The 24,925-nt window shown below is 36.7% G+C and overlaps 2 protein-coding genes and 1 non-coding gene across 6 annotated transcripts in view; all 3 read left to right on the top strand.

Moving 5' to 3' along the window:
• The window catches only part of ptprga (protein tyrosine phosphatase receptor type Ga), a 251,466-nt gene extending 243,785 nt beyond the window's left edge, over nucleotides 1–7,681 (top strand). For all 4 annotated transcript variants that reach the window (XM_058790918.1, XM_058790916.1, XM_058790915.1 and 1 more), the window contains 2 exons: nucleotides 2,857–2,992; nucleotides 4,501–7,681. In XM_058790918.1, coding sequence (XP_058646901.1) covers nucleotides 2,857–2,992; nucleotides 4,501–4,647 — 283 coding nt within the window. In that variant the 3' untranslated portion in view covers nucleotides 4,648–7,681. The remainder of the gene's footprint in view (nucleotides 1–2,856; nucleotides 2,993–4,500) is intronic.
• A 1,594-nt stretch (nucleotides 7,682–9,275) lies between these two features.
• cse1l (CSE1 chromosome segregation 1-like (yeast)) lies at nucleotides 9,276–24,879 on the top strand. Its single transcript, XM_058791685.1, has 25 exons — nucleotides 9,276–9,398; nucleotides 10,303–10,392; nucleotides 10,978–11,120; nucleotides 11,205–11,306; nucleotides 12,619–12,764; nucleotides 14,766–14,856; nucleotides 14,968–15,075; nucleotides 15,163–15,255; nucleotides 15,366–15,533; nucleotides 16,920–17,049; nucleotides 17,161–17,226; nucleotides 17,298–17,500; nucleotides 18,187–18,271; nucleotides 18,368–18,429; nucleotides 18,524–18,660; nucleotides 18,753–18,856; nucleotides 18,959–19,056; nucleotides 19,798–19,948; nucleotides 20,413–20,621; nucleotides 20,696–20,793; nucleotides 20,881–20,966; nucleotides 21,060–21,141; nucleotides 21,764–21,910; nucleotides 23,850–24,081; nucleotides 24,196–24,879. The coding sequence occupies exons 2-25, from the start codon at nucleotides 10,308–10,310 to the stop codon at nucleotides 24,283–24,285; spliced, it is 2,916 nt and encodes a 971-aa protein (XP_058647668.1). The 5' UTR covers nucleotides 9,276–9,398; nucleotides 10,303–10,307; the 3' UTR covers nucleotides 24,286–24,879.
• Nucleotides 19,110–19,238, top strand: LOC131549964 (small Cajal body-specific RNA 11). Its single transcript, XR_009273537.1, has one exon. It is a non-coding gene; the product is annotated as a small Cajal body-specific RNA 11 (non-coding RNA).
• Nucleotides 24,880–24,925: the final 46 nt, after the last annotated feature.

The following is a 24,925-nucleotide window of genomic DNA, read 5'->3' as shown; positions in this document are numbered from 1 at the left end:
ATTTGGTCCCATTCTTGCCTGATATAGGTTTCCAGCTGCTGAAGAGTTTGTGGTCATCTTTGACGTATTTTTCATTTAATGATACGCCAAATGTTCTCTATAGGTGAAAGATCTGGACTGCAGGCAGGCCAATTCAGCACCTGATGTCAATTAGCTAAATTAGCTGCTAGATGTTCTCCCAGCTGAATCTTTTCAAACATTCTTGCTTTTTCAGCCCTTTGTTGCCCCCGTGCCAACTTTTTTGAAACCTGTAGTAGGCATCAAATTTGAAATGAGCTCATTTAGTGGATAAAAGTGTAAAATTTCTCTGTTTAAATATTTGTTATGTTCTATTGTGGATAAAATTTTGGCTCGTGTGATTTGAAAGTCTTTTACTTTTTGTTTTATTCAAATTTAAAAAACGTCCCAACATTTCCTGAATTCGGGTTGTAAAAAAAAAAGTGCCTCTTGTAATTTACAATTTGACTTAGAAAACCTCAATCTCAAGTAAAAACTGCCTCTGGTTTTAGAGGTATGCACTGTAAAAAAAAAAAAATTGTTTCAAAAAGTTGTTTCAACTTAAAATAATTTGAATAAACTAAAATAAACTAAACTAAAAATTCTAAGTCAGCGGGGTAACAAATTATTTTAAGTTGAAACAACATTTTTTTTTTTACAGTGTGGATGAGATAAACATTGGTTTGATGACTTCAATCACAATTCACTTACCAACCATCTGATATAGTATGTAGAACTGGAACAATACAACCTTTTTTCATGTTTTGTGCTTTAGGCTTGCATGCTTTGCCAATAGCCTACATACATTTAGTACCTAAAAGTAGTATGCAAATTTAGTCAAATTCAGCCTTATAGATTCTCAAAGCTTTTTGGCCATCCTTTATGTTCAGCTCATTCTAGAGATTCGATGGAGGCTTCAATTCAGTTTGAGTTTTCACAGAGTGGCAACAAAAGACCTTCCATTTTAGACTACAAATACTTCGGATTCCTTCTAGACAGAAGTAGCTCTCTATCGAACACTAGGGAGACCATGAAGGCACAAATAGGAGGGGCAGATCTTCTGTAGGAGGAGCATTTGACAGACTAGCATATCTTTAGCTCTAATGAACGTGATGCTAATTAAGACAGCCATCTTTTCGAAGCCTCTTAGGGGTGATATCATAGTAAAATTACACATTTTGAAAAGCTCAATTAGTCCTCCATGTCTATCAGATGAGGCAATCAGGCCTCATTAACATAATGAATAAACATGAAGGGGCCATTGTTAGTCGTTTTGTTGCAAAGTAATGTCTGTTGATATTAAGGAACACTCGTTAAAGCTAATTGGATCACAGCAACTTAGGGTGTCAAACAGTAGGAACAGTAATTAATTATATTCCTATAGACTTAAGTATAGAGTTTATGAAGGGAAATGTTGCACTACTGTCAGAGAAAGAAGCAAAAACATCTATAAAAAGAAATGGCCTGTACAAGATGATCTATAAAAATAAATTTGGTGTTTTGTAATAAAATAAACTGTGTGTAAATTTACTTTATGTAAATAAGAATAACAACCACGATATTCCAGTGACTTAACATTTTATTTTTTGTTGTTGCTATTGATGGGATACCACAAAACATTTACTCTTCACTAACCATTTTATTTAAATATATAAACATTACATTTTGCTTTAGTTTCATGAGAGCAATTTTGAAGTCTTACAGTCAAAATACATATATTTAATATATTATTTAAATATACAATAATATATAAACATTTTTTTCATGCACATTATTGGTCTTATTATGCATGATTTTTGGTGAAATAAAAAAAATATATATGTTTGTCTTTTAATCTGTTAACAAAAATATATAAATAATAAATTATAACTTGCTCTTCTTTTTCCTGGCATTTTCGATAAAATAAAATAAAATAAAATAAAATAAAATAAAATGAAATGAAATGAAATGAAATGAAATGAAATGAAATGAAATGAAATGAAATGAAATGAAATAAAATAAAATAAAATAAAATAAAATAAAATGAAATGAAATAAAATAAAATAACATTACATTACATAACAAAAGTAAATTAAAGTTAAATATTAAATAACAAAAACCTATACAAATGACAAAAGCACATAACAAATATTTACTAAAAATTAAAATTAAAATTAAAATGAACTAAAACTGAATATATAAAAAAGCTAATTCAAAACATTAACAAATACTATAATAGTTTGCAAATAATACTAACAAAACACTGTTCTGGCATCACCAATCCAATTTTTTAACCCTGCCCCATCACCTACCTGTCACAAAGACACGACTTTTCGAGCCCGGTCTCATGAAAATGCGTATAAATAGTATGCCAAATAAAAACCAAAACTTGTGGAATTGATACACAAAAATGGACTTTGGCGTATATATGATACGAATGTATTTGGCGTGCATATAATACGCAGTTTTCACTTGCATATGACGAAATTTGTTGGTGTGCATATTATATGCAGTTTTCACGTACATATACGCATCTACCCCACAACTCTAATCCTACCCATCGCGTAGCATTTACATGCCAAAGTCCATTTTTGCATATCAATACCACAAGTTTTCATTTTTATTTGGCGTACTATTTATACGTACTTTCATGAGATCGGGTTGGAGTTTTCACAATTTAGTCAATACCCAAAGAATAAAATAACAGAAATAAAAGTCCCTTTTTTTTCTTCTTCTTCTTCTTCTTCTTCTTCTTCTTGAATAATATTTCAATCTGAAATATGACACATTACAAGAGGTCAAATGAGTTGAACAGCATTCATGTTGAATTTTAAGAGATGTTTTATCATATAGAGCTATGTAATGTTTGTGTGTGGACAGATTTGGTGCAGTGTCTGCTGGGATGTTATGTGCTCTCACCACACTGTCACAGCAGCTGGAGAGTGAAGGAGCTGTGGGGGTCTACCAGGTGGCCAAGATGATCAACCTCATGAGACCAGGAGTCTTTACCGACATTGTAAGTGTTTATACTGAGGTTGTAAGTGGTTATTCTGGTCACATTTAAAGATTTAGTTCACATCAACTATCATTAACTCACACTTAAACCTAAATAAGAAAAAAGAACATATGTACGTGTGTATTTAAAGTTCACCCAAAAATGAAAATTCTGTCATTGATTACTCACCCGCATATCGTTCCAGACCTTTGTTCATCTTCTTAACATGAATTAAGATATTTTTGGTCAAATCCAAGAGCTTTCTGACCCTGCAACGGTAGTAAGGACATTCTTAAAATAGTCCATGTGACATCAGTGGTTCAACCTTAATTTTATGAAGCTACGAGAATACTTTTTGTGCGCAAAGAAAACAAAAATAATGACTTTATTCATATTCAACAATTTATTCTCTTCCGTGTCAGTCTTCGACACGCGTTCACGAGAGTACCATGACGGCAGTACATTGTCAGTCATTTTAATGGATAATAAGTCATAAATTCTTACCAATACGAAAATGATCAGCAAGCTTTATTTTACGGAACCCTGCATGTATAAAATTGTGGACACAAGTTCACAACTTAGCTATTTGTTCCCAAATTAGAATGAATTAGTACAGTGTTGCCACGATTTAGCTGAAACAAGGGAACAAGTTAATAAAATGTTGCCACAAATTTGTTCCCATTATTTAATTTGTTCCCAGATTAGAAAAAATCAGGACAATGTGGCCATGATTTGACTAAAATGTAGGAAAGAATTAGTATATAGTGGCATAAGTTCACACACAATACTTAATTGTAATGCTGTCAAATGATTAATCGCATCCAAAATAAACGTTTTTGTTTACATTATATATGTATGTGCACTGTGTATATTTATTATGTATATGTAAATACACACACATACCGTATATATTTTGAAAATATTTACATTTATATTTATATATTCATATTCTTATATTTTATATTATATATAAATATATTTAATATATAAACATAACATATTTTTCTAAAATATATACATGCATGTGTTTGTATTTATATATACATAGTAAATATACACAGTATACACACATTATGAAAACAAAAACATTTATATTGGATGCGATTAATCGTGATTAATCGTTTGACAGCACTACTTAATTTGTTTCTGAATTAGAACAGATTAGTACCGTGTGGCTACGATTCAACTAAAACATGGGAACTAATTAATAAAAGCACGGCCACGAGTTTCGTACCCACAGCTCAATTTGTTGCCGATTTAGAACAAATTAGTACTACATAGCCAAAATGTAACAAAAATGAGAGACCAAATGAATAAAATGTGGCCTTAATATCCATCTTTCTGCATTTTTAGCGAAAGGATCTATATTATTGAATCAATTTTAAGTTAAAATGCGATCCCTTGTGTGAGCCGTCCAAGCTGTATCTACATTTTACATCCTTTTCTAAACACAATTTTTCTCCAAAAAATATTTCCTCTGTACCCCATTGCTGTACCTGTCATGCTTTATGTCCACCTCTGTTTTTCAGGAACAGTACCAGTACCTTTACAAAGCTATGCTCAGCCTGATAAGCACTAAAGAGAACGGATCCAGCCCCATGTCCCTGGACAGAAACGGCAGCGTGGCCATGTCTGACGAATCGGACCCGGCCGAAAGCATGGAGTCGCTCGTCTAAAGCCCCCCGAACAGGCGCGAAGAGGCACTTACTCTAACTTTGTAAAACTTCAAGGACTAAGACAGACTTTTTCTGAGGCCTTTTTTGCCAGAACTCTTGGTTAAAAGAATAACCTGATTACTTTTTTACACTGATAAAAAGTTTTTGATATTTATTTTTTCGCCATTTTATGTCTTAATGTTATCCTACTGAACATTTGCACCGACGTTTTTGAGTTCACGACAAACGAAACGAAACACAGTTCTGTCTAGTTTGCACTATGAAAATATCAGTGTTACTGCCTACTCCATCATCTCCACCACATTCAGTCTTTCTCACTCACTTGAACTCTCACTGTCTAGCCCTTATTCTGACATTCCATAACAAAGCTGCTCTCCGAAGCTTTAGAAATATCCTCCACAAGCGAAAAATGGTTTCCACGCAGACCTCAGACGCTGGAAAAAGAGATTATTCCCATGTCCAATATGCAAAGAACCACCACAAAACATCAGATTCACTGATGAAACACCATATGAGCAATATGGATTGTTTGTTTTCATTTTCGTTTGCTTTGATCATTTCGCGCACCCCGAATAGTATCTACTCATTACGCTTCTAGTTAAACCCATATTTACTTTGAAAAGGTGGTATTAAAACAGCTACTGTGAACTTTTGTATGATTCATATTCTGCTTTTAATATATATGAATATATCGTATATCATGATAACTTGTGCTTTTGTAAATGTTAACTGTCTCTACTCTCGGTCGAAGGATCCGCAGAGCCCATGACTTCTCTAGCACCCCCTGCTGGTTTGATTTCTCCATTGCTTTATGCTGCAAGCTGCTACGTTTGTCACTTGAGAGTGCAAATGAACATGTAATGATACCATGCGACTCATAATGTAGAAGTTAATTCTGTTCTCTGCCCACTTCATTTTGTAATTTTATACTGCTCTACTTCGTCCTGGGTTCACTGACATAAGCCGTCCCATAATTTTGAGAATAATGTATACAAGTCTCTCGATGCCTTCTGTACAGTCTCATTTCACCTCGGCAGTTGTGTGTATGTGTGTGATATAGGTGTGTGTTGTGTTTGGTATTGACTGGTTTTACTAGAAGCTTGTAGACTCAGTCCGAGCATTTCTTCACTAAACTGACCTCTTTTAGTGTCTCTCATTTCTTGTCAGTGATTCTCAGATACTGCTAGGAAAACCAGTTACTGTAATATCATAAAAGGTTGTCTCATGCCATACAGCACAAAGGCCTTGCTAACAAAACATTAGAATCAGTCTTATCGCTTCGAGAACTGGGGACCCCGTGATTCATTAATTTTTACCAAAGACTACAACTGTCATTCACTTCAGTCATGAAACGTGAGAAAGTTTTTATTTTTATGATTGGTTGAAGCAGTAGAATGTTTTTGGTAGTGACTGGAAAAACAATTGTTTATTTGTTTTATTTTATGTTTTGCTTTGCATTTTTGTTTTTAGTGCTTTTGTGTTTTGTTTTGTTTTGTTTTGTTTTGTTTTGTTTTGTTTTGTTTTGTTTTGTTTTGTTTTGTTTTGTTTTGTTTTGTTTTGTTTTGTTTTGTTTTGTTTTGTTTTGTTTTGTTTTGTTTTGTTTTGCTCTAAGTTGCTTCGCTGAGCATTTGTTTATCTGACAGGTCACCTTTATTTTTGTTTCTTTTCTTTTTATGTTGTAATGAGAATGTACACTATTACTGATTTCTTTTGATGTGAAGAAGAAAGCTGTTGAATTTTTGTTTGACTTTTGAAATGCTTTCGAAAGATCGACAATGTTATGCTGTTGAGATGGAGAAGACACACATTGAAGGTGTTTACTCAGTTCATGTCTTGTTTCTCCTAAGAAGGAGGCTGGAAAATGAAGTCACATCTCTCCAACATTTGGGGTAATATTCTGACTTTGCTTGTGTACCACGTAAGATAATTGGAGCTGCAAGTTGCATAAATCTTTTCTAACATGTTTGCCCTGTGGTATCCCTTTTTCCTTTTCTTGCTCTAACATTATTTGTGGGTTGCATTTGCAAGCATATTTGCATTATCATGTTAAGAAATGTACATATCTATTTCTTGCTTCATTAACTCATCAGTCTCTAAAAGCTTTGTATCCTGGCATATAATTGCAAACTTTATATTTTCATATGAATCAAGTTTGTTTGTTTTTAGTTTTGTTTTTGTCCCCAAATCCTTCAGAAGGTGGCTGACATCACATTCCAAACACACAACAATCATAAACTAAGGCAGTGATTGTGGTATTTCTTCTGTTCTTTCCCCCCTTTGAATCGAAATAAAATCTGTTTCATTGTCCAGAAGTGCAATAGAATAGATCTTGTAAGTCAAAAAATAAGTTCTCCCATACAAAGCAGGTGGGTGTCACCATCATATCCACTTTTTCTAACCTGGAATAACACACAAAGGATTTTTCTTTTTTTTCTTTCTTCCTTTTTTTCTTTTTGTTGAAAGCTATATCAAAGCATTCTATTATAGTGTTATTTAATATGTAAATTGTATTGCTATACATAAAATAAAATATGAGTTTTGATGTACTTTAAGTATATCTCCATGTTGTACGTTGTGTGGAGTGAGTCTAAAATGTTTAATATTCGTTATTTGTATTTGCTTGCATCTGTTTCCAGAATTTGCATTTGCATCGAAATCTACCATATTTACAGGTTCACCTTTACTGTCATTGTACCTAAATGTGAGATTTGAGGGTTTAGTGAACACGAAATGCTAAAGTATAACACTGCCTCCCAGTGCTCAGCACGATTTTTGTTGTTTATCTGGTAGGTTTGTGTGCTGTTTTGCCCCTCTGACTGTAGTCTGAATGGTCCTAATTGCTGTAATTATTACAATGTCTGATTTAGCCTTTCACAAATATAGATGTAAATCAGAACAAATGCTGATGTCAGGGGCATAAAAACAATAATCATGAGGAGCCAGAAGCAATTATGTGATGAGTTTTTGCTGGAAACCATAAACAGTACAAGGGACAAAGCAAAGTTAATTACAAAATGAAACAATAAAGAGAAGAAAGAACAGTCAGATTGCATGTTTTTCAATGTCCCAGTGTGTGTAATAACAGTTAATATGCCACAAAGGATGTCTTCAAATAATGCAGGAACAGACATTTATGAATTATGTACATCTTTGTGCGTCTTGACTAATTTTATGCAACAGGAGAAAAGGTTGGTTTTAATAGAGCGTCACTATAAAACATTTTAATACAAACTGAATTAGTAAAGCCGAGCCAATGTCAGCTGGTTATTTAATCTTTCATATTAATTTAATGTTATTTAAAATAGAAAATATGTTGCACCAAATTAACATAATCTACAATTTATTCTTATTCTCTGTTATATTTGAACTACGGTGTTCAACACAAATAGATGAAGGGTGGATACCACCAGTCAATTAAAATCAATAGGCTTGGTCTGCTTGAATGATCAAAATATTCAGCTTTTGAACATAAGAGAAATCAGTTATTCTCAATAAATGAGGGCAACATACATATCACATGCATAAAGTCTCTCGAATTTATTTTTCACAAGAAGACTTGCAAATGACCATTTTGAAAAAAAAAAAAAAATCTCATTTCTGAGACCATTAATATTTTTCCCTATTCACCTGATTCACATGATCTTCAATGCTTTTCATTAAATTGTCATTAATACATGAATGAAAATAAACATAAAATCAGTATATAGCATACTATCATGATACATGAACAGTCAGTAAAAAGCATAGTTAATGACTTTTCAGAAAAACAGTTAAATAATTATGAAACAATTCATAAACAGCACAGATGTAAAAGGTAACAAAAGTATTAAGCCATTGTTTAAAAAATCAAAGGAATACAACAAGCAATTGTTGTATATAAATAGGCCTAAATAAATACAACTTGCCCAATAAAATGACAACCTGATATTTGCATTTTTAGGTTGTGGGTGTAAATAAGAAAACACTCATGGCACCAGTTTAAGGTACAACAACTCTTACAGATATCATAATAATGGAATATTAGTTTGGACACAGAATATATAAAAATATACTCATTATAAGAACGTTTTGAACTGAATAATTTAATCATCATTGGCACTGCTAAAACAAGCATTTGTTTAAGTGTACTTTTGACCGGCTGTTTTTACATCACTGTAATGAGAACAAAGGGAAACGGTAACAGTTGCTTATTAGCATGCATGTTACTAGAATATTAGCCATCTATTAGTAGTAATTAAGCACATATTAATGCCTTATTCTACATCCCTAATCCTACCCAATACCTAAACGTAACAACTACCTAACTAACTATTAATAAGCAGCAAATTAGGAATTTATTGAGGGAAAAGTTGTAGTTAATAGTGAATAAGTGTTCCCTGTTCTAAAGTGTTACCAGGGAAATATGCTTAATTACCGTGGAAATAATCTTAATGGGGGAAAAAAGTATTTGTTTTAAGATATACTTAATTTAATTATATTGTTTTTGAAATATGACCTTGAATTTATTTCTAAAATGAGATCCATTCTGTCCACAAAACCAATCCTTAAAGTTGCAGTTCGCCGCAACATACACGAGGGGGCGGTACGTGATAAATACAGCCACAGGCTAAATACACATACATGCGCGCCCCATGTGCGCTCCTGTCTATGTCTCATTAGTGCGCATGCGCCTAGTCGTGACCGCGCACTTGTGTGAGACGTTTGAAACTTCTCGCCGGTGATTAGCGCAGCACTTCAACGTACAGCTAACGGTAAGGCCTTTTTTTTATCTTTTTGTTTTCTCATCGTCAATAAATCCACTCTATATTATCTTCTGTTCGTTAATAAACTATGAGATTACTGAATTATCTTGTTTGAATGCTTACGCACGCAGCGCGCGATGTTAAGAGTGAGCTCGAGAGTTAACGTAAGTTAGCTCGTGAACTAACGTTAACCACATAACGGAGTACTTTCCGTCTTACTTTCACTAAATAAACCTCGTTTGGCGGTTTCCTCAGTGTCCATCATATTGGTAAATAGAGGTCGTTTTATTGTGAAGCGCTTTTTATCGTGACTATTTTGGATGACTAGCATGTCTTCTCAGCATGCTAACAGCTTTAGCACGTGAATCATGGCCTGAGTTTCTGTCATTAAAATCTTTCATAATCAACCAAACTGACACAGTGGAGCCCGAAAACCAGCCGTCTACAACACAGAGCATAATTTAATGTTTATTCATAAATGTGAGTGAGATATTTGGCAGGCCGCTTCAGTCAGAGCAGGCCAAGCATGTGTGCTGCCGTTTGTCAAGATCATAACATGCGAATTATCAGCTGCTTTCGCTGTCAATATGTGGATGTGCAGAAGAAACATTTAGTTAAGGGTCAGTTTACGTCCAAATGTACTTCAGATGCAGGTCTTTAATTTCTGAAATGCGTTAACAAATTAAATGCACGTTCACTTTATCATCAGCATGATCTTTCTGATTTACAGAATGACGATATATATATATATATATATTAATATGATATATATTTTTATTTACATATTCATATACACACACACACACACAAACAATATATACATGCATGCATATTAGTTTCGGAGAGTTGATTGTGAGTTTTTACAAATCAACTCACTGCATCATTTCTCATAGTGGATACTTTATTTCTGTAGCAATCATGGAGCTCAATGATGGAAATCTCCAAACCCTGACTGAGTACCTGCAGAAAACACTAAGCCCTGACCCAGCTGTGAGACGGCCAGGTAACATTCCCATTTGAGGCTATTTTTTTTTTTTTTTTTTTATTATTCTTTGGATTTGTGTATAAGGTAAAAGCCTGCAGGCCTCAATAATAATGACTTTTTTCCCCCTTCTGGCCCACAAGCCAAAATTTTCACTAGTATTTAAGAATAATTCAGGGCTAAGCCCCTAATAAGTGTAATATTTAGAATAGTAATAAACTTACTAAATGGTAAACTTTAATTTTATAAAAAACTGCAGGGTGGCCTGTTAACATGCAGGGGGCCTATAACTATAAAACATTAGAAAGGTCTAATGTATTTTATGAAATGCATTATGATGTGCAAAAAAAAAAAATTGTCTCTTATTTATTTATTTTTTGTTAATTTGTTAAAGACAAGTAAACAGTAAGTAATTAAAAAAAAAAAGGAATCAATTTCACATACAATAGAAAAAAAAAGATTTGAATGAAATAAACAGTACTATAAATTTTTCGGTAGTATTGAGGTACAGTGGTTGAATAATTTAATCAAATGTAAAATAACACTGTGTGTAGTCTTCACTGTATATCTTCACCGTTTTTATGTTCTCACCTTCTCCATCTTTAGCTGAGAAATTTCTGGAATCAGTGGAGGGAAATCAGAACTACCCCATTTTACTGCTCACAGTACTAGAGAAGTCCCAAGACGAGGTCATTCGCGTATGTGCAGCAGTCACCTTCAAGAACTACATCAAGAGGAACTGGCGCATAGTGAGTGTCCTGTTACATACTATTATGTCTGTTGTGTGATAGGTGGCATTTAATCTGGACTTGTGTACTTTCTCTTACTCTAAGGTTGAGGATGAACCAAATAAAATCTCTGATCCTGACCGGACTGCTATCAAAGCCAACATTGTAAATCTGATGCTAACCAGCCCAGAGCAAATACAAAAACAGGTACAAATTTCATATATCCCGTGAGAAGCAGCAGTTAGAATAAAAGTGTTTCACCTGTGTACTTTTACATGTTACTCTCTGCTGCTATAATCAACATTTCTAGGTTTGTAATTAAACCATACTGCTGTAGCCTATAGTAGGGCTGAACGATTTTGGAAAATAATCTAATTGCGTTTTTCTTTTTTTCTTTTTTAAACCAAGATTGCGATTTAATATGTAATTATTTTTTAAAGCTCTTTTATATTCTGTATTTTTCAACAAAGACAAGCAATAAATTATCGTATAGGATGACCAACACGATATTAGATAGATTAAACATAAATGTTATTTTCTGTAGGCCAGGCCTATATTTTTATGATGAAATTAGGTGATGCATGAATTGATATAAATGACATTTTTATTTAACAACTACAATCACAGTAGTATATTGACTGTTTGTGTAATAATTATGACAACATAAATCACTGACAAATAAGCCTGGTGTAAACATTAATATAAAAATCAGTAACAAATCACACAAACTAAAGTAGATTGCAGAAATATAAAAACAAAGCTGTTGCTTTAACCCACTCCGTATTTAGGTAACTCAAAGTCACTGTAATAATATGTGTAAAAATGTGGAGTGGATATATATGTGTGTGTGTATATGTGTATATATATATAAAAAGTGGGACTTTTTAAACGCTGTCTGTGAACTTTAGACAGACTTTAAATAAGAATTTAAGAAAGATTTTTTGGAGGGGTTCCCCTGGTAAGATTCGCACTCCGGGGGCTAAATATCACGTTTTTGGAGTCGCTTCAACTCGTGCACATGAAAAACAACCCGCAGCAAACTGCAGACTTGGAAACACTGTAGCATGCCAAGTCGGGTTGTTTTTCGTGTCCGCGAGAGTGAGGAGGCATGTTCAACTTAAAGCGATTTGACTCTTTACTCACGCCTGTCACGTGACAGAGTGTAATCGCAACCTCTGCGGTTGAAAAATCTCGGGGGGGTTTTTTCTTATTGCGATATTATCGTTATTGCAATTATTTGTTCAGCCCTAGCCTATAGATAAGTGGGTCTCTTTTTGAACTATGTAACCTGTTATTCTAATAAATAAGCTTAAGAAATTTTACATACAACTTAAATTCACAATTCTCCATTTCAATACAACAGTGAACACTATTAGCCTAACTAATAAAAAAAATTCAAACATTATTAAAGACAAGTGAACACTCCGTAACGATTTAAGAACAAATAAAAACAAAATTACAAGCAAGAGCACAAATAAATACATTCTGTAAATGACAGTGACCGTTTTCCCCTCTGCAGCTGAGTGATGCGATCAGCATCATCGGGCGAGAGGATTTCCCTCAGAAATGGCCGGATCTCCTGACCGAGATGGTGACTCGTTTTCAGAGTGGGGACTTCCACATCATCAATGGAATTCTTCGCACGGCACACTCTCTTTTTAAAAGGTATTGGAGAACATTGGACTAAATACGTACAGTATCTCACAGAAGTGAGTACACCCCTCACATTTTTTGTAAATATTTTATTATATCTTTTCATCTGACAACACTGAAGAAATGACACTTTGCTACAATGTAAAGTAGTTAGTTTACAGCTTGTTTAGGTCTGGAGGGTTTAGTTCTGGAGACATGCTTTGGCCAGTCCATCACCTTTACCCTCAGCTTCTTTAGCAAGGCAGTGGTTGTTATCATGTTGGAATACTGCCCTGCGGCCCAGTCTCCGAAGAGAGGGGATCATGCTTTGCTTCAGTATGTCACAGTACATGTTGGCATTCATGGTTCCCTCAATGAACTGTAGTAGGGCTGTCAAAATGGCTGAAAAACTAAATTCGAATTTTGTACTTAAATATGATCAAAATTCGAATTATATTCTACTTTAATGGTATAATTTCAGTTAGGGGGAAAAAGTTTTGGCTTCTCTCCTGAGGCCACAAGAGGGCGCATCGAGCAAAATATTACTAACCCACTGTTCTTCAAAGCATAAAAATAACACGACTATCTTTGAAAAATGTACATAATGTTTAAAATAATTGTAACCTTATATAATTAAGTTGCTTAAATGATTAGAAACAAAACAGCGTCGTGCATACAAGTTTAATACAAAGCACGGAAAACCAATCACAACGAGTAACGTTACTTTTTTCATTTAAAAACATGAGATGCAGTGGAATGGGGAGAGACCCGTCCCGCCATAAAGTTTTGAGACATGTTTTTTCAAAGTTGAACTTTCAATAATTTTAAATGGCTTTCTAAATATCCGACTCTGCACTCGCGTCTCGCAAAAGAACGGTTTTGCATTCAAATGTGGATTTTTATTTTAAGTTCGAATATTCAAAATTCTTTTTATTTTTATTTTTGACAGCCCTAAACTGTAGCTCCCCAGTGCCGGCAACCCCAGACCATGACACTCCCACCACCATGCTTAACTGTAGGCAAGACACGCTTGTCTTTGTACTCCTCACCTGGTTGCCGCCACATACGCTTGACACCGTCTGAACCAAATAAGTTTATCTTGGTCTCATCAGACCACAGAACATGGTTCCAGTAATCCATGTCCTTAGTCTGCTTGTCTTCAGCAAACTGTTTGCGGGCTTTCTTGTGCATCATCTTTAGAAGAGGCTTCCTTCTGGGATGACAGCCATGCAGACCAGTTTGATGCAGTGTGCGGCGTATGGTCTGAGCACTGACAGGCTGACCCCTTCAACCTCTGCAGCAATGCTGGCATCACTCATACGTCTATTTCCCAAACACAACCTCTGGATATGACGCTGAGCACGTGCACTCAACTTCTTTGGTCGACCATGGTGAGGCCTGTTCTGAGTGGAACCTGTCCTGTTAAACCGCTGTATGGTCTTGGCCACCATGCTGCAGCTCAGTTTCAGGGTCTTGGCAATCTTCTTATAGCCTACGCCATCTTTATGTAGAGCAACAATTCTTTTTTTCAGATCCTCAGAGAGTTCTTTGCCATGAGGTGCCATGTTGAACTTCCAGTGACCAGTATGAGAGTGAGAGCGATAACACCAAATTTAACACACCTGAGACCTTGTAACACTAACAAGTCACATGACGCCGGTGAGAGAAAATGGCTAATTGGGCCCAACTTGGACATTTTCACTTAGGGGTGTACTCACTTTTGTGGCCAGCGGTTTAGACATTAATGGCTGTGTGTTGAGTTATTTTGAGGGGACAGCAAATTTACATTGTTATACAATCTGTACACTCACTACTTTACATTGTAGCAAAGTGTCATTTCTTCAGTGTTGTCACATGAAAAGATATAATAAAATATTTACAAAAATGTGAGGGGTGTACTCACTTCTGTGAGATACTGTATATGTACATTTTTTGGTTTCACGTGTTACATTTCTAGACACTTTTGTACCTGACCCTTAAATAAATAAATTTGATACATCCTGTATTTCGAGTATTGTCTCTGTTGTCTTTCAGATACCGGCATGAGTTTAAGTCCAATGAGCTGTGGACAGAGATCAAGCTGGTACTGGACACTTTTGCACAGCCTCTCACTGAACTTTTCAAGGTAAAGTCAATGAGTTGTCCATTTTGTTATTCAATCATAAGCTGATATATTAGTAATCTTTTGCTTTTACTCATGTATGTGAAATGGAAATGTCACTTGTTTCACATTTAGGCTACGATTGATTTGTGTCAAACTCATGCAACAGATGTCAACGCCCTGAAAGTGCTCTTCTCTTCCCTAACGCTTATTTCAAAACTTTTCTACAGCCTTAACTTCCAGGTGAGTCTACACTTACAACTGCTCATGCTTTCATTTGCACTTCTGTGCCGGTTTTCCAGTTCACATCTCTTTTTCCAAACTCTTCAGGATCTCCCAGAATTCTTTGAGGATAACATGGAGACTTGGATGACAAATTTTCATAACTTATTGACATTGGATAACAAGTTGTTGCAAACAGATGTGAGTATTTCAATATGAGAATAAATTCTAACGCGGGAGTGCTCACAAATCTGATTTCTGTAAGTTCAAATAACCAAGACCAACAAACTAAACTGAGTTTCCTGCTGTAGGATGAGGAGGAGGCTGGTCTGTTGGAGCTGTTGAAATCCCAAATCTGTGATAATGCAGCACTTTACGCTCAAAAATACGATGAAGAGTTCCAACCTTACTTACCTCGCTTTGTCACAGCTATCTGGAACCTGCTTGTCACAACTGGACAGGAGGTTAAATATGACTTGGTAAGTGGATTGCATTTAAATGCGTATTGTATTTATTAGGGCTGCAACTAACGATTATTTTAATAATCGATTAATCTGTCGATTATTTTTTCGATTAATCGATGAATCGGATTAAAAAAAGAAAAAAAAGAAAAGCATTCATTTCCAACCCTTTATTCAAAAACAGAACTAAAATCTTTAGAAAGTGCACAAACATGTTGCTCCTTGAACATCCCTGAGCTGTTATAATAATAATAATAAAATAAAATAAAAATGGACTAACACAAAAAACATACACATGTATGCTTTACATCTGTCAAATATATAGACTTTTGGGAAGTGCAAAAATTAAATAATTTAACAACACTGCGTCGTTAGCGTTGGTATTGTATCAGACACTTGCACTTAACATTATATGAAAATCAAGCTCAAATGGAGTTAATAATGTTTTTGACCAGAGAATGACGGAGATGGAGTGTTTTGTCTGTCATTAGAACGGCTGTAACTGTTATCTGAAGCAGCAAGTGCATTATGCTTTCATCAACTTTTACAGGTTATATAACTTTGATTGTAGCTATATGGGCGCTTAGTTTTTTCTTGTCGTTTAATACACTTGGCCAAAATCTCAAATTAAGCGCTTATGCACATAATGCACAGGATATTTAAAACGATATAGACAGCAAATAACTAATTCTTCTCCACTCTTCAAACACACAAAAACATTATCCTTTACTGACATAGTGTTTGAGTAAAGAAAACGCTGTACTATTCAAACACCAATTATTTATTCACCCTTGCATTGCGAAAAAGCAGAGATCTCATCTTCTCCAGGCTGTGCGCGGCACGTCAATCTGAATGAAGGCGGGTGAAGTTACGAGGTCTCGCTGAGAGCTCGATGATCCAATGGCGTTAAGTTTTACTGACAAGTTATTTTAATGCTTATCATTGGTTTACTATTTTTAAAACTCTCTGATTTAAAATAATAAAACGAATTATAAGCGACTCAAGTTTGGATAATTTTTCACAGCACCTGACTGGGCTAGAGTATGGCAACTGCCATACTCTGCCATCTATAACGCCGCCCTGCTCCCACACCTTGGATGACTTGGGTCGCACGGATTTCTCTGCCTCCGCCATGTATCTTTCCTCTACCTCCGCTCGTTTTTTGTTTGTTTTTTTTTAAATAATCAAACGTCTCCGCGTCGCGCGACACAACGAATCGATTATGAAATTCGTTGCCAACGCTTTTAGTAATCGATTTTTATCGATTTAATCGATTTGTTGTTGCAGCCCTAGTATTTATGTGTGTTGCAGTTGTTTACAGACTTGTTGGCGGACATTACTTTAGTGTTCATAGTGCTGTTAGTTTTTTCTTAACTGTGCCTGATAACATTATGTCTGTTGTAGCTTGTGAGCAATGCTATCCAGTTTTTGGCATCAGTATGTGAGCGGCCGCACTATAAGCATCTCTTTGAAGATCAGAATGTTCTCACCAGCATCTGTGAGAAGGTCATCGTACCCAACATGGAATTTAGAAGTATGTGTCAATTTGTTATTGACAAGCTCTTATATTTTAGCAGCTGATGAAGTGGTATAAATAATCTAGAAGGATTTTCCATGTTGTAAATTGATAATTGTATGAAAACAGGTGCAGATGAAGAGGCTTTTGAAGATAACGCAGAGGAGTATATCATCAGAGACCTTGAAGGCTCAGGTATGTTGATACTACTCTCCATTGTTCAGACACAGTCTTCCCGTACTGAATCATACCTCCTGTCCTCGCAGACATCGACACGAGGCGTAGAGCAGCCTGTGATTTGGTGCGAGGCCTATGTAAGTTCTTCGAGGGCCCGGTGACAGGCATCTTCTCTGGCTATGTGAACTCCATGCTGACAGAATATGCCAAGAACCCCGGGGTGAACTGGAAACACAAAGATGCTGCTATCTACCTGGTCACATCTCTGGCCTCCAAAGCTCAGACGCAAAAGGTGCGATTTTTCACAAATAGTGAAATAGACATTATTGAACAAAACGGTTAAAATACGGAATGTAATAAAACAATATAATCATAAATAATGTGCGTTGTGTATCAAATGCCTGCAGAGGGCGCCACAGCCTGATTACTATTTTTACACTTTACAGCACAATCTGATCCTTTGTTTAATATTGACGAAACATTTAATTCAAATGTCCACTTAATCTTTAATATTTGGCATCTGCTTTATCGTAGACATGCTATAGCATTTCTTGAACAAGAGCATGTGGACATCAAAACATGCATACTCGGAGACGGTCCGCGCTAATAAATGATAACTGTCTGTGTGGAGCAGCATTTACTGTGAACTGAGCTGCTCTGAGATGAATGTAACCTGCGCGCATGTAAATAAAGCTCGTATTGAATTAAAAAATGGGTTCACCACTAGTCACAAAGTGCTGCAAACATCTGTAACTTATAGACTGTTCAAGTGGCTTATTCAGACAATGGTTAAAATCAAAGTATCTCACACCTTAATGTGAATGTTTTATACAAGCTGTAAAAGTTCTATTTATGTGGCGGCTTCCAGATTTCAGATTATTGGAGCCAGTCTAAGGAGTTGTTTGAGTCTGATGTCTTCTGCTTTGTGAGCTATAGATCTAAGGTCCAGTCTGACAAACTTGTACTTTTGGTTTACAGCATGGAATAACACAAGCCAATGAATTGGTGAACCTGTGTGAATTCTTTGTCAACCACATTCTAGTAGACCTCAAATCTCCCAATGGTAATTGGCTATACTCATTTAATTTAGCACGTTAAATTGTTTTTACTAGAGCTTCAATGATGCTGAATGAATGTTAATTTCTTCTTTGTCCCTCAGTGAACGAGTTCCCAGTTTTGAAAGCAGATGCCATCAAGTATGTTATGACCTTCAGAAGTCAAGTAAGCACTTTCCTTTCCATTACACTGTATGCTTTCCATTACACAAGTGTGGCTTCACTGGGTGTGATGGTCGGGCTTCTGTCTGGTCCTTTAGCTCCCTAAAGAGCAGCTGTTGGAGGCTGTTCCTCTCCTGGTGGCCCACCTGCAGGCAGAGAGCATCGTTCAGCACACCTATGCAGCACATTCACTCGAGAGACTCTTCACCATGAGAGGAGCCAACAACGCCACTCTGTGAGTTTTTCCAGTACAAGACATGAGACTGGTCATGTTCTGAATTTTGACCATTTTATTTATTTATTTTCTGAACTGATCTTATTTTTCAGCATTACTCCTGCTGAAATGGCACCATTCACAGAACAGTTACTCAACCATCTGTTCAAAGCTTTAGCAATCCCTGGCTCATCTGAGAATGAGTACATAATGAAAGGTAATTAGCTCTTTGATATTCACAAATTTTAGTAGTAAAACATTTTGTTTACTGTAATATTTGTATTTACTCCTTGACCTGTTCTGTTTGTCACCTCTCTAGCCATCATGAGGAGTTTTTCCCTCTTACAGGAAGCCATTGTGCCCTACATCCCCACTCTCATTGGCCAACTGACTCATAAGCTCCTCCTCGTCAGCAAGGTAGGCCAGTCACTAAATCTGCTGTGCTATGAAGGATGTTTGAGTTCAGGTTGGTGTCCAGTCATGTGGTCTTTGTCTCAGTCCATGGCATTAGATGCACTGGCAGGACACACAGAAATATCCGTCCATTAAAGGGGACATTTCCCAAGCAGGACTTGATCCTAAAGGCAGGATGGAACATTTTCATGTTTTACACACAGGATGTGTTCAGCATGCCATACTAGCACAATTTCTGCAGCATGCACATTTTCTGCATTCAAAGAATAGCCACCCATTGAATAAAACATGGAACAGTGAGGTCATGCGGCAAATTTTAAACTTTAAAGTTAGTCATTTAAATAACTACTTAATAGTAAGCAATATAAGTTTTCCATTTTAAGTCTTTGTATGTGTGGGCAGCCTGTTCTTTAAATATAACGGTAACACTTTACAATAAGGTTCATTAGTTAAACATTAGTTAATGTATTAACTAACCATGAGCAATACATTTGTTACTGTATTTACTGATCTTCGCTAACATTAGTTAATAAAAATACAGATGTTCATTGTTAGTTCATAGTGCATTAACTAATGTTGAGAAGATTTTAATAATGTATTAGTAAATGTTGAAATTAATATTAACAAAGATTCATAAACGCTGTATAAGTGCAGTTTATTATTAGTTAATGTTAACTAATATAGTTAACTAATGAACCTTATTGTAAAGTGTTACCAATATAACAAACTTTCTTTTCTCTACAGAATCCCAGTAAGCCGCATTTCAACCATTACCTGTTTGAGTCACTGTGCCTGTCCATCAGGATCACCTGCAAGGCCAATCAGGACACTGTGGGCAGCTTTGAAGAGGCCCTGTTTCCTGTGTTTACTGAGATCCTCCAGAATGATGTGCAGGGTGTGTTACACTGTTGTAAATTTGTTCAACTCTATAACCTTTATCACACAGTTTTGTGGTGACTTACACAATCACTCAGAAGCAATGGGGTCTGTGTTTATTTGATTGAAAATGTCAGAGAAAAATGTCAATGTTTTTGCTCCAGTCTTTAGTTGTCATATCATCCTTCAGAAATCATTCTAATATGCTGATTTCCTGCTCAAAGAACATTTTCAATGATATTTTTGTTGAAACAGTGATACATTTTGTTTTGTAAACACTACAAATGCTGTCACTTGAGTAAAGAGTATGACTTGAGTGTGAGTCAACGTAATTTCCTAAATAATAATAATCTTACTGACCCCAAGCATCAGAGTAAATAGTGCATACAAAGTGCTTCCTGTGTGTAACCTCTCTTGATGGTACACAGTCCTGAAGCCATGTTTTTATTGACTCTTCCTCTCATCTCATCTCTGGCCCTGCAGAGTTTGTGCCGTACGTCTTCCAGGTGATGTCTCTGCTGCTGGAGATCCATACCAGCTCCATCCCCTCCTCCTACATGGCCCTGTTTCCTCATCTCCTGCAGCCCGTGCTGTGGGAACGCACAGGAAACATCCCTCCTCTCGTCCGGCTGCTGCAGGCCTATCTGGAGAAAGGAGCCAACGCCATCGCTAGCACAGCAGCTGACAAGATTGTGAGTGTTTCATGGGATAGCCATGAATACCCATAATGCAGTGTAAATGTAACTTCTTTTTTTTTCCCCAACAGCCTGGTCTTCTTGGAGTATTCCAGAAGCTCATTGCATCCAAGGCTAATGACCATCAAGGCTTCTATCTGCTCAACAGTATAGTGGAGCACATGCCTCCGTAAGCAGTGTGTTATGAGGACACAAGAATAAAAGAGTTGACATGTTTCTGTGCTCTATTCATTTGGTTCTGTGTGTTTGTATGCAGAGATTCCATCACCCAGTACAGGAAGCAGATCTTTATTCTGCTTTTCCAGAGGCTTCAGAGCTCCAAGACTACAAAATTTGTTAAGAGTGAGAGATTGCTTTCATTTCTGATCATAGTTTACTTCTAATTTCAAAATTACAAATTGCTCACTATTGATCTGTCACTTTTTCTCTTCACAGGTTTCCTGGTCTTTATCAACCTTTATTGTGTGAAATATGGAGCAATTGCATTGCAGGAGATATTTGATGGCATCCAGCCAAAGCAAGTAGCTTTATTATTCTAAACATGTTGAGTCGTAGTCTTGCATTGCAGATATTAAGCGTTAGCGTTGGTTTTGGCAGGTCATGTGAGTCAAGCTTGCATCAGCTGATCACGTCTACCTATAGGAATACGACACCTATCACGGCATCCCTACATAAGCGCTATTCAGTATTATTCAGCAGCTTTTGCTTGCTCGGGAGCAATTACCCTCCTCCATCCCCAACTCCTCCTTTCACCACAGTCAGGACTTGGCTTCTGATATTCATGTTGAATCAGACTCCCTAATCTTGAGTAATGTTACACTAAATGTAATTAAGTACATTAATGATCTGCTTGGTTCTGTTCTGTTAACCCTTGGGGGGTTAATATTATTGCTGCTCTCCCTGCTCATTCATGACAGGCTGCATGGATGGGAGTTTTTGAACTCAGAACAGAATAGAACAGAACCATACCACCAAACTGTATGCTAAGTGTCTATCATTTGTCGATAGTGGTAGTGACAAATTACTGACTGGCTTATTAATGACATTTTACCATCAAAGCATCTTATGAAAAAAGTGTATGTGTTGGATTTATTTTTATTTTATTTTGTGATCGTTTCCATTGTTTTCCGCTGCTTCAGGATGTTTGGCATGGTTGTGGAGAAGATCATAATTCCTGAAGTGCAGAAGGTCTCGGGGCAGGTGGAGAAGAAGATCTGTGCTGTGGGCATCACAAAGATCCTCACTGAGTGTCCCTCCATGATGGACACGGAGTACACCAAACTCTGGTAAGACACACTACGGGCTTTTGTGTACCAACTAATGGGAAATGACATGACTTGAACAAACTGCTTATTAATATTTGGAAAAACCTATCAGCTAAATCAAGTAATGTGCTGTGAACAATATGCAGAAACATGCAGGGAAAAAATCTAAATTATATAGAGTGGACCTCTGCAGACCCTCATGAATGTACCAATAATTTGACATCTTTATGATCATGCATAATGTTAATGTAGGGAAACTTTCCAAAAAATATAATGATAATAGTGAATAGCTTATTCTAGTTTGAAATGTGTGTTATGTGTTGGAATATCTGTTTTCGTTTTGGTCTGTGTGATTCCGCCCACTGCCAGTTTAACCAGATAGCACCTCTGGGTTGCCAGAGAGTGGGAAAACAGCATATCGCAGCCATGGAAGTGAGCAAACTAACTGGGTCAGAGATGGCAGATTCTGCCAAACCTAAAAAGCCCTCGGCATCCATCTAAAAAGCTCAATAGAGGCATATTAAAACGAGGATAAATCAACGAAACAATTTACAGTGTAAAGCTTGACGCTTTGTGTACAGATACACCACATGACATTTCTCAAGTCATTACCTTTTCTTAAAGGGTTAGTTCACCCAAAAATGAAAACTAGCCCATGTTTTACTCCCTCACAAAGCATCCTAGGTGTATATGACTTTCTTTTTTCAGACAAATCCTATTGGAGTTATATTAAAAATTATCCTTTCTCTTCCAAATATTAGAATGGGAGTAGGTGGGTGTTTTTGTAAAGCGTGCGCATCCATAATAAAACATGCCTCACATGCCTCCAGGCCATGAATAAAGGCCTCCTGCAGCGAATCGATGCGTTCGTGTATAAAGATGTCCATATTTAAAATGTTATAAATACTTTTTTCTCACTTCCGCTGGCTGTCATATGTGCAAGCGGTTCCAGCAGATGACGTAGGACATATGCGTCGCACACGCGCCTGTGAGATATGCTAGTCTCTGCCAGTTTGTTTACAGGAGCAAAGGAAGCAAAGTTTCCTTACTTTACCAGAGGACAACCAGTCTCCTCTTGGCTTATATTGAAATCCTCCATTTTTCTTTTACTTCTAATTTGTGAACCGCTTCCGCGTTCGTCACTAATCACCAGTGCATGCGCTACACATACATCCTACGTCATCCGCCCAGAATGGCTTGCGCGTATGACAGTCAGCAGAAGTGAGAAAAAAGTATTTAACATTTTAAAAATTTATATTTTTCTTACAAACATATGGATGGCCATTATTCACCCCCCGGAGCCGTCTGAGGCACGTTTTATTATGGATGCGCTTTATTTGACTACTTTTGGACTGTTGAACAAAAACACCCGCCTACTCCCATTCTAATGCTTGGAAGAGCAAGGAAAATTTTAATAACACCGATTGGATTTGTCTGAAAGAAGAAAGTCATATACACCTAGGATGCTTTGAGGGTGAGAAAAACATGGGCTAATTTTCATTTTTGGGTGAAAAAAAACCTTTAAAATTGTCTGTGCTTTTTAAAAACTTATGAAACCAAAAAGGATGCAAAGAGCACGTTTCCAAGAACTCTTTTCCCCTAGATTTGTAGACACCCTTCTTTGTCATCGAGTCTAACAAAATAACTTGGGCTGTCAGATGATCTGATGAATTAATCATGAACATTCAGCCCGATCTCAGCAGTTCGTACATATTTTACGAGGTGGCTAATTCGTACGACCTCATTCGCTAAATCGTACGTATTTTACAAGTTGCCAATTCGTATGCATTTGTACGAATGACCTACACCCAACCCCGCCCCTAAACCTACCCGCCACTGGAGTTTAGACAAATCGTACAAGTGGGGTCGGAGTACAAATCAGCCACCTCATAAAATGCGTACAAATTGGTCGTGAGATAGTGTTGTAACATTTGGTGAGAAGTCTGTTTTTGTTCTTTAGGACTCCTTTGTTGCAGGCTCTGATTGGTCTGTTTGAGTTACCAGAAGACGACAGTATCCCAGATGATGAGCATTTCATAGACATAGAGGACACTCCAGGATACCAGACGGCTTTCTCGCAGCTTGCTTTTGCAGGGAAGAAAGAGCATGACCCCATCGGAGATGCTGTCAACAATCCCAAAATCCTCCTAGCTCAGTCCTTACACAAACTCTCCACCGCTTGTCCTGGAAGGGTGAGTATCACTCACAATGTGATCACTAAAAATGACTTGAGAACATGACAGAAGCATGCTTGGTCTCCAGACCTAGCTGAGCTGTTGGAAGTAACCGAATGTTGTCTTTAACAGGTGCCCTCCATGTTGAGCACCAGTCTGCCAGCAGAAGCTCTTCAGTTCCTGCAGGGTTACCTTCAGGCTGCCACTGTACAGCTGGTGTAACCACATGCCCCGACGACTCATCGCCCAGAAAGGGGACCTCTGATGCTCTCAAGACACTTAAACTGATCCAACCAATAAAGAGACGACCAGTGGACTCAACATGAGTGGAGACGCACCGCCCAGTGATGCATGGCCAGACAGAAGGGATTTTTAAGGGATTGTTTTAATGAATTGGAAAGCAATGGTGATGCTTGGGTAGAGAAGTGCTGATCATCTCACTGGGTGGCCTCTGCTGGTGTTTGCTTTTCTCATGTATTATTTGGAGTCCATTCAATATGTTCTCTTATTGTTTAGTTTGGCGTCTTACCCAACCATACATTCGGCAGTATTTTGAAATGTCGCCTTTTACAAACATTGAACAGCACTTGGGAGTTGGCAGACATTTGATGGCATCTTTAAAATCAATGGGGAAAGCGTTTTCCGTTTGTTCTCTTTCCTGTAGTTTTGGAGATGTTTTTACTGTATAAACGAGTTGTTTTGCTAAGCAGAAAAATTTGTCAGTGTCTCATGTTGCATGTTATTCACCATGTTTTGTCTTCACATCTTAGTTTTGCTGCTCTAGTTGTTAATAAATAAAATGAAGCACTTGTTTAACATGTTGGTTCACGTTTGGCTTTTATCTTGAGGTTTATGTGCCTGA

This window comes from Onychostoma macrolepis, chromosome 11, assembly GCF_012432095.1.
Source record: "Onychostoma macrolepis isolate SWU-2019 chromosome 11, ASM1243209v1, whole genome shotgun sequence".
Classification (NCBI taxonomy): domain Eukaryota; kingdom Metazoa; phylum Chordata; class Actinopteri; order Cypriniformes; family Cyprinidae; genus Onychostoma; species Onychostoma macrolepis.
Note: the sequence above shows the minus strand (reverse complement) of the source record. Positions and strands in the feature narration are given on the sequence as shown.